At 38.2% G+C, this 15,152-nt stretch overlaps 3 gene segments (V, D, J or C); all 3 read right to left on the reverse strand.

Annotated features, from left to right (window-relative positions):
- Positions 1-7,528: 7,528 nt before the first annotated feature.
- LOC115424823 (immunoglobulin heavy variable 3-30-3-like) lies at positions 7,529-8,183 on the reverse strand. The segment is given in 2 exon segments: positions 7,529-7,914; positions 8,003-8,183. Coding segments are annotated over 2 exon segments (435 nt in total).
- Positions 8,184-11,537: 3,354 nt separating this feature from the next.
- On the reverse strand, positions 11,538-12,052 carry LOC115424824 (immunoglobulin heavy variable 1-24-like). The segment is given in 2 exon segments: positions 11,538-11,857; positions 11,955-12,052. Coding segments are annotated over 2 exon segments (372 nt in total).
- A 1,544-nt stretch (positions 12,053-13,596) lies between these two features.
- On the reverse strand, positions 13,597-14,127 carry LOC115424825 (Ig heavy chain V region MC101-like). The segment is given in 2 exon segments: positions 13,597-13,988; positions 14,076-14,127. Coding segments are annotated over 2 exon segments (435 nt in total).
- Positions 14,128-15,152: the final 1,025 nt, after the last annotated feature.

Here is a 15,152-nt window from a genome sequence, read left to right on the forward strand (position 1 = left end):
TACTTTTTTTTTTTTTTCCCACTATATTTATTGAACGTTTTCAATAAACACGACAGACATATCAATTTGTAGCAGTCAATGCACAATCAAGAGTGATATATCTGACTGTCAACACCCATTCCTTCCCACCCACCCAACCCACAGGCCAAAGGAAAAAAAAAAGAAAAAAAAAAAAGAACAAAACAAAACAAAACAAAAAACAATAATGATAAAGGAACTCAAATCATAAAAGTAAAAGAATTAGTATAGTAAACAGAAATAAAAGAAAGGAAAAGACTACACAGTTTCTCATTCCCTCTATTCCACTCCTTTCCCCTCTTTCTCCATGATGCTTAATCATCTATATTCTGAGGAAAATTTAAAGAATTGAAATACTGTAAGAATGGATCCCAAGTGGTATGAAATAATTTAATTGAGCCTCTAAGAGAAAATCTCAACTTTTCAACCTTAAGATTGTAAAGCACCTCATGTACCCACCGGATATGTGAAGGGGGATGGGAGACCTTCCAATTAAGTAGAATCAACCTTCGGGCTAAGAGTGTGGTAAATGCTATAGCCCGCTTCAGCGCTTTTGGTAGATTTGAAGCAGGATAAACACCAAAAATTGCAGCGATAGGATTAGGAGCAACAAAAAAACCATATGCTTCAGTTAGTGTGTGAAATATTTCTGCCCAAAATGGTCCCAAGTTAGGACATGCCCAGAACATATGAGAGTGATTGGCAGGAGAGAGATGGCATCGGCCACATTCGTCACTTACAGAAGGAAAAATCTTGGCTAATCGTGAGTTAGTGTAGTGAATCTTGTGAATAACCTTACATTGAATTAATCTATGCTTAGCACAAATCGAAGACAGGTGAACAAGGCTCAGTGCGGAATTCCACTGTTGCTCTGTGATTGAAATACTAAGACTCTCTTCCCATTCAGTTTTAAGTGCATCTGAAAATGTTAATGTTTCTGACCATATAAGTTTGTAAATTATTGAAATACACCCTCTAATGGTAGGGTCAACAGAAAGAAGAGAGTCTAATAGTGTTTCTGGAGGACGATTTGGAAAATGTGGAAATAATTTCTTCACATAATCCCGGACTTGAAAAAAACGGAAAAAATTATGGCTTGGAAGGTGATACTTAGCAGACAATTGGTCAAAGGAGGAGAATACATCGTCAATATACAAATCCATAATTGACTTAATCCCGTGATCATGCCAGATTTTAAATCCCTTGTCTTGAGATGGTCTAAACATACAGTTTCTAAACACTGATGTCAGGGCAGAAGGGCTCAAAAGGCCAAACTGCTTCCTGATCTGATTCCATATTTTCAGAGAAGTTGAAGCAACAGGACAACCAATTAAGCGTGGAAGGGGAAACTGTGAACACAGGATAGAATGAAAAGAGAATTGAGAAGACGTTTTCTCCAAATGCACCCAGACCGGAGCAGAATCTTCCTCATCAATCATCCAAAATAGCATTTTCTGTACATTCGCAGCCCAATAGTAATATCTAAAGATCGGAAGGGCAAACCCTCCTCTCTCTTTAGGAGACTGTAAAACCGATCTGCGAATTCTTGCTGGTTTACCAGCCCACAGAAAGGTTGAAACAATCTTATCTAATCTAACAAAAAAGGATTTACTAAGAAATATTGGGAGGTGCTGAAACATATAAAGAAACCTGGGGAGAACCACCATCTTCACCAAGCTAATTCGCCCCGCAAGCGAAATAGGCAGAGTTGACCAGCGAGCAAAGTCAGCCTCTGTCTTCTCTATCAAAGGGGTCAGATTCACGCGATACAGGTCTGAAAAAGAAGGTGTAATTTGGATGCCTAAATATCGAAAACCATTGCTTGACCAACGAAATGGAACTATTGTGGGAGAAAGCGATTTGGCAAGTGCATTGACAGGCATGAGTTCGCTTTTTTGGTAATTAAGTTTATAACCCGATATGCTGCCGTATTCATTTAGAACATTTAAAATCGTAGGAAAAGAAGAAATAGGGTCTGAAACATAAAGAAGAAGGTCGTCCGCATATAACGAGACTTTGTGAGTTGTGTCATGTCTCGTTATACCTTTAAAGGAGGCCTCTGAACGTAACCAGATGGCCAAGGGCTCAATAGCCAAGACAAACAACAAAGGGGACAGGGGACAGCCCTGTCTGGTACCACGGCATAAAGGAAAGGAAGGGGAGAGTGTATCGTTTGTCTGAATTGAAGCCCGGGGCGAAGAGTAGAGAAGTCTCACCCAGTCAACAAAGGCCCTACCCAGTCCAAATTTGGTCAACACATTGTACAGGAAGCCCCACTCCACCCTGTCGAAGGCCTTCTCAGCGTCGAGAGACACAACAACTTCAGGCACTGCAGCCCCAGGGGTGGTGATAATATTTAAAAGCCTCCTGGTGTTACATAAGGATTCCCTATTTGGCATGAAACCAGTCTGATCCAGATCTATGATTAGGGGCAGAACCCGCTGTAAGCGTGATGCCAGAACCTTTGTCAAAATCTTAAAATCAACATTCAGCAAAGATATTGGTCTATAGCTGCTACATGATAAAGGGTCTTTATCCTTCTTAAGAAGCAGGGAGATTGTGGCCTCCGACAGAGTGTTGGGTAGTCGACCACGAGAAAAGGCCTCATTATACATATCTTTAAGAAAAGGGCTGAGTAAAGGAGAAAAAGCTTTGTAATATTCTGTGGTAAAGCCATCAGGACCTGGTGACTTGCCACTTTGAAGGGAGCTTATGGCCTCTTGGACTTCTAGAATAGTAATGGGCGCGCCTAGCATTTCTGCTGATTCTTCTGTTATGCGAGGAAAGTTTATCGTGTCTAGTATATTATCTGGGGGAGGTGGACAATCTGATGTATAAAGAGCAGTATAAAACTCTACAAAGGCATTATTTATGCTGTTAGGGTCAGTGAGAACTACACCCGAGTTAGATCTTATTACTGGTATAATTCTAGATGATGCCTCAGGACGAGCTTGATATGAAAGAAGCTTACCGGCCTTGTCTCCCGATTCATAAAAACGCTGTCTAGATTTAAGTAGGGTAGCTCTAACAGCTGTAGTAGAGATCAAGTCAAGTTCTGTCTGTAAAGAGAGTCGTTTTTTATAAAGATCAGGGTCAGGACCGGCAGCGCACTGTTGGTCAACTTCCTTAATTTCCACCAGAAGCTGATTAATGCGGGAAGTCTCACTTTTCTTCTTATTGGAAACAAAGGAAATAAGTTGGCCTCTAATGTAGGCTTTGGACGCCTCCCAAAGACTGCTTCTACTTATACCCTGCACATCATTTAATTCAAAAAATAAGGAGAGTTGTGAATGCAAGAATTCTCCATAGTTTTCCTCAGCTAAAAGAACAGAATTAAATCTCCATTGTTTAATCAAGGCTAGTTGAAAGGGCAATGCTAAATCAAGAGAGACCGGTGCATGATCTGATATTGCAATGGTATGATAATCAGTGGAGACTATTTTGGGTAAAAGTCTGACATCTAAGAGAAAAAAATCGATCCAGGAATAAGAACGATGGACATGTGAGAAAAACGAGAAGGCTTTGGACATTGAGAATTTATGCCTCCATGGATCAGTGAGCCCAAACTGTTGGGACAGAGTAAGTAACGTCTTTGCCGCCTTTGTGAGAGGAGTAGGTTTGTTAGAGGATCTATCCAATAAAGGGTCTTGTACCAGATTAAAATCACCTCCCACAATTATATGGTGATTTTCAATGTCCGGGAAAGAGGAGAAGAGCTTTGACATAAAAAAACTGTCATCCCAATTAGGACCATAAACACAAACAAAAAGAAATGGCATCTCCCGAAGTCGCCCAGAAACCATAACATATCTACCATTTGGGTCCAAAACTGATTTCTCCAATATAAAGGGAAGGCCTTTACGGATAATTATGGCAGCCCCCCTGGCTTTACCATTAAATGTTGAGTGAAAAATGTTCCCAACCCAGTGTTTTTTAATTCGTGTAACATATTTATTGAGCATGTGAGTCTCCTGGATGAAATAAATATCACCTTTGAGCTGGTCTAAATGGGTCATTACACGTTGCAATTTAATTGTGTTTCCCATTCCCTTCACATTCCATGAAACAAGTCTAAGTGTGGTACTTGCGGCTGCCATACCTTGTGTCGTTTACAGAAATGAGGAAAGGAAGTGTTGAGCCTTCCCCGGGAATCTGAGGAAGCAAGGTGGGCATGACAGGTTTCTGAAAAAGTAGAATGAGAAAAAGAAAGAAAGAAACAAACAAACAGAAAAAAAAAAAAAAAAAAAAACCCAAAAAAAAAAAAAAAAAGAAAAAAAACAAAACCCCTGATGGCCGAAAAAACCCCATACATACGTAAAAATCCAGTGTCCATTGCACAAAGATGTTAAACACACCTGTAGAGTTTCCAACTTAGGTCGAAGTTCCAAAAGTCCCAGTCCCCAACATTAGGGTATCCCGATAATGGTCATGAAAGTCCAAAACTGTTTATAAAAGTTTCTTAGGAATGAAAACAGAACACTTATATCTAATCTATTAAACCGAAAAGAAAAAAAAAAAAAAAAAAAAAAGGTTATAGAAGATTGTTTCAAAATTATAGTCAATGTAAAACAATACAAAATAGCTTACTTTCCATATAAAAGAAAATATAAATATACAAAATAAATTTGGAAGAAAAAAAGAAAATATCTATATTATAGAAAATTAAACAAGTGTTCATGAGAAAATATATTTATATCTATATGTACATATCCATCCCAATCCCTTCTGAATGAACAGTTATAGAATGCAACAAGGCGCATTTACATGTAGACTCACTTCCATGAAATAAGTGGACATATACCAACTAGAAAGGCAAAGAACCAGCTTTCATATTGACAGAGTAAACCCGTGTAAAGACCTTCAACAATAGTTTCAATCACAGTGTAATTACCGTTTCAAACAGTCTAACTGCAACTGAACATGTCTCCTTCGAGTAACCATAGATACAAAAGTCATTTCACTTCTGATTCACCTTGATCACGTTGGCGAGACGCTAACTTCACGGCTTCTTTCAAGGAGGAGAGATGCTTCTTTGATCCATCTTCGAGCACAACAAATAGCTTAGCTGGGTATCTCAGGGCAGGCTTGTAGCCCAACTCGTACAGCCTCTTCATCACGTCTCGGTATTGGCTGCGTTGTTCCAAGACCTCCGGAGCGTAGTCCTCGAAGATGTGAATGGGCGCGCCTTTGTATTTCAGTTTGCCTCGCAGTTGTCGTGCTGCCCGCACCACCAGCTCCCGGGTTTGGAAGTGATGGAAACAAATCACAACTTGCCGCGGTCTACCGGAAGATGCTAGCCGAGCGGGTTGCGCACGGTGGGCCCTGTCAAGCTCCGGGGGCGACGACAAAATGTCCGCACCAAACACTTCGAAAAGTAGCTGAGAAAAGAAGGCTGTTGGTCTCGTTTGGTCCTCAGTCTGCTCTGGCAAACCAATGATTCTCACATTATTACGGCGGCTTCGTCCGGAAAGGTTGATTAGCTTAGCCTTTAGCTTAACATTCTCCTCAGCTATTGCTGCTAGCTCGGCTCGTGCATCGGATAACTCTTGGCTGGTAACGTTCGCGAACTGTTCCAGACTGGTGATGCGCTCCTCATGGTCATCGACAGTGGTCTGGACAGTACGAAGATTTGCCTCATACCTCGTGTAGGTGTCCTTGATCTCAGCCAACAGTTCACTTTTCATCTCAGCTAGCTTAGCAGTTAGCACGGCTGTAAAGGTGTTAACATTAGCCGCATCTTCTCGTTCCTGGTTGTCCTTTTTTGTTTTTGGAGGCATGGTTCGGCCGCAATATCGTATATGAAGGGCAAAGAAAAGAAAAAAAATAGTTCAGGGTGTGAGTGACCAGGTAGAAGTTATAAAGTTTGGGGAGCGTTGCGAAACGCGTCTACTCCATTAAACCGCCCAACCGGAAGTCCTTGTGAGTGTACTTTTGAGACAGTGACGTTAGCATGTATGTAATTGAAAATAAGCAGCACTATCAGGTAGTAGTAACTTGTACTTTATTATTAGAGTTAAAACTGAGCATTAACAAAGACCCAGTGCTACTTTTATGTGGCAAATTATTTTTTCTCTGTATTTAACCTTTCTTAAGTGATTTAAAACCAATTATTATATTTTTATCCTCTGTATTTTGCATTTTATAAGTATGTATCAGGTATTTTCCTATATTTAATTTGCTGATCATGTAGTTGTTCATTAAAACTCAGATTAAAGTTGAGGGTTCACTACGGAGCCTCTGAACATTCAAATAGGTCATATCTGATGACCATGAAAAGATGATGAACTGCATTTTCCACCAATATTTACATGTATTGACAGGATTAGGGGATCAACAGGTATTAAACAGTTTAGATCAGGAGATGCTTTTGGTCACCAGTAGATGTTTGGGTCTTTATGGGTTAAATCCATACTAAAATATTATTACAAAAACAGAGAACATTGAAGAAAAGTGACTTTTTCAGCAAAGATATAAATAACTGAGTATAAAAACAAGCATTTCCATCCACTGTCATTGATCCAATTCTTGATCCAACTTTTACTGGTGAATCAATGTTGTAGAAGATGACAGTGTTTCCATGGTAACTACGGAGGCTCTGAACGAACCAAATGGGTCATATTTGATGACCATGAAAAGATGACAAACTGCATTTTTCACCAATTATTTACATGTATTGATAGGATTAGTGGAACAACAGGCATTAAACATTTCAGATCAGTAGATGCTTTTGGTTGCCAGTGGCTCTTTGGGTCTTTAAGGGTTAAGTGTGATCAGCCAGTTTGGGCATGTTTGTGAGAAAGTGGCAGTAACAGTGTGTGATGTGTGGATCAAAGTAAGTTCTCATTCACTCACTGTGAGTTGTATTGCACGTCCTGTAAGTACAATATACAGTAGTGAAAAGGGGTTTTGGATACTCTATGCATTTGTGATATATTGCATTAACAGTCACTCTTATGTCATTGAAGTCCATTTTGTTTCATTCTTCAAACCCACATGCTCCCTTCTGCACATGCTCTGTTCTATCGAGGTGAGATCTGGATGTTTCAGCAACGTAATGAAACACAGATAGGTCATGACATGTGGAAACTGTTAAGAATTTAGTTTTGTAAATGCTTTCATGTTAACAATAATAATAATAATAATAATAATAATAATAATAATAATAATAATAATAATAAAAAGCATTTACTTTTGTTTGTGCCTGTCTGATGCAGCCACACATTTTAAAATGCAAAAAAGATTTTTCCACAAGTATTTCATGATAATATTTGAGCTTGTGTAAAATTGTAAGGGTGTTTTAAAACTATATTTACTCAATGAGGAGCACTACAGGCTCTGTTTAATACAATATAACTTGTACATTAACCTCAAACACAACCTCATGCAAAATTATATTTAACATTTGATCATTTATTTTCACTAATCACTCACTCTAGTGGAAATTCATGATTATGGAACTGATTGTAATGTCTGTGGATGCAGGAGACAGCAACTTGATATTGACAGCCCACTAGTGTTTATATAAAGTAACTACTACACTATCGTTTTTGAGGATTTTGTACAGCTGCTTCACTAACTCCAGATGCTGTGGATCACGAGCACAATAATAAACAGCAGAATCTTCAGTTTTCAGACTGTTCATCTGCAGATACAGCTGGTTCCTGCCATTGTCTCTGGAGATGGTGAAACGGCCTTGGACTGACTGGGAATAGTATTTGCTACTACCACCATAGTCAACAGCAGCGATCCACTCTAGTCCTTTTCCAGGAGCCTGTCTGACCCAGTGCATCCAGTGGCTACTGAATGTGAATCCAGATGTTGTACAGGTCAGTCTGTGGGATTCTCCAGGACTTTTTACTGCAGATCCAGATTCTGTCAGAGTCTGACCATCAACACCTGTAAGACATAAACACAGCGTCTCAGTGTCTACAAACTAGTACATTTTTATTGAAAATGTTTTCACAATAGTGTTGAATATCTTCACCTGTCCAGAAGACAGTTAAAAACAACAGTCCTGTCCTATAGTCCATCATGTTAAACTGTGGGTCTGCTGTTCTCTGTCGTCCTCTCTGCAGTCACATAAGTAGAGGCGAAGAACATCAGAGTTTTACATTGACTCCTCCCCACAGAAGGAACCAATAGGCATCGTGTTTAGTCCTCCATGTCTGAATTTGGGACATTTGCAAAACATTTGGCTTGGACACATAATGTTGTGGGTAATGTGTGTGGTAATGACCATCTCATGAATATTTACTGTACAAGTAGTTACCAAAACTGCTAAAACTGTGCATGACCTTATTGTTCAAAGAGTTACAACAACAGTCAAGTGAGTTTAGAGTCTTTTTAAAAGCAAGAGTATGAGCTTAAAATTTTAGAAATACAGGGGTTGGACAAAATAATGGAAACACCTTAAAAAATCAACAAAACATAATTTAATATGGTGTAGGTCCGCCTTTTACGGCAATTACAGCCTCAATTCTCCGAGGTATTGATTCATACAACTTGTGAATTGTTTCCAAAGGAATTTTAAGCCATTCTTCAGTTAGAATACCCTCCAACTCTTTTAGAGACGATGGTGGTAGAAATCGACGTCTTACTTGAATCTCTAAAACTGACCATAAATGCTCAATAATGTTGAGGTCTGGGGACTGTGCCGGCCATACGAGATGCTCAACTTCATTAGAATGTTCCTCATGCCATTCTTTAACAATTGTAGCTGTATGGATTGGGGCATTATCATCTTGAGGTGAAGGTGTTTCCATTATTTTGTCCAACCCCTGTACTTTCTATGCAGTTCATGTCTACAGTGAATTATGTCTTTTTTCAAGGAGTGAAATTTCTATTTTGATCTAACAATGATGATTGCATAATGGTAAAAGACTAGGCTCTATGAAAAAAAAAAACAACTGGAAAAACGAATAATTTGGCAGCAAACAGTAATTAAATCAAGACTGAGAGTTGTCAAAAAAAAAAACAAAAAAAAAAAACGTGCATTGACTGCTGACGTTTTCAATGTGATTATTACTTGAGATAAGAAATCACTGATTTGTCTCAAACTGTTCAGTGAAAGTCAAACCTCAGGAAATGCTCTTACCTGTGCAGACATTTGCAAAATATACACATCTAAAAATATAATAATTATTGTATAACTGTTAGCAGTTAAAAAAGCAAAAAAACAAAAAAACAAAACAAAAAAAAACAACAGATGTTTGGGAACTGATGTTAAATTAAAAGAAAAAATTCAACTCATATCTTGAAAAAAACATTGTTCTTTTCTACTTTATATGTACTCTTTATTTGTTTCAGGGGTCATGTGTATTAAAGTCTGGATGGTTTGGATATTTGTGCAGATCTGTTGGTGTTGGTGTCACTGTGCACTGACCTGTTTAAGCTAAATGTGTTCTTTAAAGCACCATTTGCTTTAAGCCTTTATAAACTGGATCAGTTCATATAGACTAACTATGGTCACGATGAAGAGTGGAATCTGTGTGTTTAAATTTGATACATTTACTAAAAATTCATTTTCTTCCAAATCAAAAGCTAAAGTGACCAAAAAAAATCATTGTATCACGACATTGTAACTCTTTTGATGCATGTTTTTAGTTTATACATAAAAATTCTAGCTGAATCAAAGATGTTTGTGTACAATGCTAAAGAGCTCCACAGATAATGATTTTGAAAGAGAAAATCAGTTGAAGATTAAAGAGAGGAATGTTTCATGATGAGCTCACTATATTACATACAGGGTACAGATTTTGTACAGCTGCTTCACTAACTCCAGTCACTGTGTCTCTCGAGCACAATAATAAACAGCAGAATCTTCCGTTTTCAGACTGTTCATCTGCAGATACAGCTGCTCTTTGCTGTTGTCTCTGGAGATGGTGAAACGACCTTGGACTGACTGGGAATAGTATTTGCTACTACCACCAGCATCAACAGCAGCGATCCACTCCAGTCCTTTTCCAGGAGCCTGTCTGATCCAACCCATATAGTAGCTGCTGAAGGACAGTCCAGTTGCTGTACAGGTCAGTCTGTGAGACTCTCCTGGTCTGGTCACTACTGGGTCAGACTGTGTTATGCTCCAGCCTTGAACACCTGTTAACACCAACACAGCAAACACCAAGAATGTTCTCATTCTGTCAGCCATGTTTACAGTGTGTTTAAGGCTGAAATCCATGATTCTGCTTTAAATAGAATCTGTACTGGACTCTGGGGACAATTTGTTTACAGTAGCTCCTCCTACATCAGATTCATAGTGAACCTACTGAATAATAATGAGGTCATTTTAATATTAAATAAAAAAGACTTTCACCTCCAATACAGTAAATAGCAGTTGTGAGAATATTATTTACCCTCAAAGACATAGAACTATTTTTGTTGTGACTTCCTATATTTAACTCTTCCTTTATCACTGTTCATTATGATATTTCTCTCAGCAGTTTTCCTTTATTTCATTTACTGGTTGTGTAGATGTTCATAAAGGTGCAGATTAAATTCAATGGTTTAACTGAAAATCAAAATATATTATTGACTAAACCTAAATAAAACCTTTTATAACTACTGTTATTTGTCAGACTCCATGGGTTTTACTGGTGAATCAATGCTGCAGCAGATGAAAGTGTTTCCACATTCACTAAAGAGTCTGAATGTCCAAATGGGTCATATCTGATGTTCATGAAAAGCTGAGAAACTGCATTTCACACCAATTATTTACATGTATTAACAGGATAATTGGTTCAATGGTTATAAAACATTTTAGATCCATAGATGCTTTTGGTCACTACATATGACATGAATTTAATTAAAATTTTAACTGACAAAAATGCATCATAATTTCATGTGATTGAAAAATAAGTAAAAGAAATTAATAAATGATATTCATCAGTGCGGAATTATACGAGATTATTGTGCATGTATGTTAACTATCTGATAATATTTTGTCATTACATCAAGAGTTTTCTGCAGATGTACAGATTTAAAACACTTAGACAGTAATTGCAGATGTTTTAAAGTCATAAATATGCAAAAAATCATGAAGCTTCAAGGAAAAAAAACATTCTCAAAACTGAAAAATAAGACTGGAATTGAAAATGTTTTAATTCTCATCAACATGCACCACAGTTAGTGCATATAGTCATTTACTAAAAATCTCATAAAGAGAAAACAACACTTCAGTGACAGCACTGTTTGAAAGAGATGGTTTGTTTGTTTGAACCATGAAAAATTATTTATTAACATCAGTTTTTATTCAGTATTGTCTGCTCATCATTTCATACAATAAACCAACATTTTAGACTGAAAACAATCCTCAAAGTCATGTTTTGGTCAAATGTTTCTCCTGTCATTTTTTTCTTCATGTGAAGTCGACTCTTTAGTTCTAAATATTTCTGGACATAATATTTAGTGGAAACTGAACAAATGTGTTGTGAAATTCATTCATGTACTTTTGAGATAATATTGTTTGACTCAAACCCTTAATGTGTGTGTGCACAGGTTTTTATTCAGCTGCTCCACTGTCTTCAGTCACTGTGTCTGCGAGCACAGAAGTAAACAGCAGAATCGTCTGTTGTCAGACTGGTGATTTCCAGGTACTGAGTGCTGCTGGGAACATTTTCAGCCATGGTGAAACGTCTTTGGAAAGAGCTGCCATAGAGAGGAGAATTACTGCCTGTGTCCATTCTCCCAATCCATTCCAGAGCTTGTCCCGGCCTCTGTCGTATCCAGTGGATGTTTCTGCTCGTCATGCTATAACCAGAAATGACACATGACATCTGCACTGTGTCTCCAGGTCTTTTCACCTCAGAGGATGACTGGTCCAGTTTGATCTCACACCAAACTCCTGTAAACAAAGAAAAAAGGAATCAAATACACTGTATCACAGGTTCGATATTTAACACAGAGTCATTTAAATGTGTTCAAGTACATGATCCTTTTACCATGTATGTGAAGTATAAACACAAATACAGTCCATGTGAGTGTATTTTCCATTATGAATGATGATCAGTTCTATTTAGATGAAAAACTCTCCCAGTTGTTCTTTGACAAATGCTGTGAGAGTTGATTGTGCTGCATTTATAAGCAATAAAACTTTGCATAGACCTCCCCCTACTGGTATAAAAGGGAAAAACTTGGGTTGTTCTCAAGAGTAATCGATTCCTTCAGGAGTCCTGAAACATTTTGCTTGATTCATTATGTAATGAAAAAAAAAAACAAACAAACAAAAAAAACCAAGAAAAAAACAAAACAAAAACAAAGGTTTGGGAACTGATATCACATTAAAACAAAGTCACAGGAAGGTAATTAATTATTTAAGAATTGTTTTAGTTGAGTTTAGTGGAATTTGACCTTGTTTTGTTTTTCTGATACATTGTTCTATGTGTGTTATTTTTCCATGTGTGTGACAGTCTTCAGTCTCTGCTCTCATCACCAGAGCCTTTGCGCGTCCCCGTGACTTCTCCCTCTTCATCCTTGAATGTAACTTCCGGTGGACACATGGAAAAATAACACACACAGAACAATGTATCAGACAATCAAAACAAGGTCAAATTGCACTATTGAAGAAAAAAGTCACCGAACATCAGCGTACGCGCTCTTACTTTGTAGAGCGTCATGCGCACTTTTACGCACAGAAAGTCCAACATACTCCAAACTAAAACATATTCTACATGGGTCGTACTTTATTCTATAAAACCACAATGCAGTATAAGCGTCAATTTACACATATACTAAAGTGAAACAAGTAAAAACTACATGGAAAAAAACAGACAGTGCTTCAGTCATGTAGAAAATCCACTAAATGGAACTGCGTGAACTTTACCTTTCTTCTTCAGATGTTGCTCCATCAGTCGCTCCTTCAGTCCCAAATCCATCCGTAAACCTCCAGGGGGGTCATGGAACTTGGGATGTCCGTTTTGCTTACATTTTCCAACACTAGATCTCCGTTATGCGCTCCGGTTCTCCGCTCCGTGAATCCGCTCTGCTGTGTGCTCCCCGTCACCGAATGGCTTATTTTGCGGCTTCTAGAACGGGTGCCCGTGAAATTTTCGCATTGACCCAAGAATGTCCATAAAGCACAGTGTCTCAGGTTTCAGAAACTGTTGGAATTTTTCCGATCGGACAAATAATGAAAGAGTTACGGTCATCTAAACTACACATGCATAGGGCACAGGACTGCAGGTACAGGTGTGTCTGACCTGACCGACCTGTCCGATCCCGAATGCAGATCCCAATGCAAAAACTATTGCGTTATAACGCAATACTTTTGCGTTTAAACGCAATACTTTTGCATTATAACGCAAAAACTATTGCATTATAACGCAATACTTTTGAACTATTGCGTTACAACGCAATACATTTTTTTCTCATGTCCCTTCCCGGGCTCCGTACTCGTAAACTCAGAAAAACAGCGCTGATTTTTTTTTTTTAAACTTATTTTTTCTCGTAATTATGAGATAATTATCTCATTAATTCAGAAAAACAGAGCCGAAATTATTTTTTGTGTGAATGCAATACGCTTCCGTAGACTTCAAATTCAACTGATGTCTTAAAAAAAGTTCTTTTCTACAGTATATGTACTCTTTATTTCTTTCTGGGGTCATGTGTAATACAGTCTGGATGGTTTGGGTATTTGTGCAGGTCTGTTGGTGTTTGTGTCACTGTGCGGTAAGGTACACAGTAATAAACAGCTGTGTCTTCAGGCTGTAGGTTTTGTGCTGTAATAGTTACTGTTCTGGCAGATGTGTCCCTGCTGAAGCTAAATTTGTTCTTAAAAGCATCATTCTGTGGTAGACCTCCTCCACCCCACAGGTGGAAAATCCAGTCCATTGGTTTTCCTTCACGCTGTCTGATCCAACCTGTTGCATAGCTGTCGTCAGTCAGAGAATAACCAGAGACCTGACAGCTGATGGTCAAAGTGTGTCCAGGCTGCAGGACCACTGAGTCTGGCTGGATCAGGTCTATACTGTACACACCTGTGGAAACACAAACCAACATTATCTCCATCATTCATCTGACTGATACATGTTTACCATGTGTTTAGTAAAGTCACAGTTTCTCACAGGATCCAGATGCCAACAGCAGTATCAGAGCTACAGAGAACATGACTGATGATGTAGATGAACTGCAGGGATCTCCTCTAACTGACACAAACACACATCACTTCATTATAACTAATAGTCATTTACATATTGTTGAATAAACAATTAGAGCTTTTTCATAATCAGTACGGAACACAGTATAAGTATCCTAACTATGATGCTGTTGAAACTGCATTTGGAAATGAATCCATTTATAACTAGAAGCACTCGGAGAGCGGAGACCTCCTCCAAGGCTGATCAGTGGCCCCCCCCATGGGCCCCCTCACCCCCATTAACCACCAAAATTAATCATTTCTTCCTTATCCCATTTCCAACAAACCCTGAAAATTTCATCCAAATCTGTCCATAACTTTTTGAGTTATGTTGCACACTAACGGACAGACAAACAAACAAACAAACAGACAAACAAACTCTGGCAAAAACATAACCTCCTTGGCGGAGGTAATAACTAACTAACTAACTAACCAACTTTGGTTACATGAAGAATCTGTGTTCATGTTTTATAAAAATATTTTTTCTTTCCACATCAAAAACCAAAGTAACTCAAAAATTATTGAATCATAAGATTGTAACTCTTTAGAGGTTTGTAGTTTTTAAATGAAAACTCCTAAATTAATTGAAGATGTTTGCATGTGATGCTAAAGTAAAGTTGCAGAAAAAATACATAGAAAATTCAACAGATGAGGATATTGAAAAAGAGAATCAAGTGATGAAAGAGGAGGTGTATGTTTGTTAGAAAGCGATAAGTTAATTATACTGCATGAATTAGGATTTTGTACAGCTTCTTCACTAACTCCAGTCACTGTGTCTCTCGTGCACAATAATAAACAGCAGAATCCTCAGTTTTCAGACTGTTCATCTGCAGATACAGCTGGTTTCTGCCGTTGTCTCTGGAGATGGTGAAACGGCCTTGGACTGACTGGGAATAGGAAATGCTCCCACCACTATACATAGTAGCAATCCACTCCAGTCCTTTTCCAGGAGCCTGTCTGATCCAGGCCATAGCATTGCCACTGACTGACAGACCAGATGTTGTAC

The sequence above is a fragment of the Sphaeramia orbicularis genome, chromosome 8 (genome assembly GCF_902148855.1).
Source record: "Sphaeramia orbicularis chromosome 8, fSphaOr1.1, whole genome shotgun sequence".
NCBI classification, from domain to species: Eukaryota; Metazoa; Chordata; class Actinopteri; order Kurtiformes; family Apogonidae; genus Sphaeramia; species Sphaeramia orbicularis.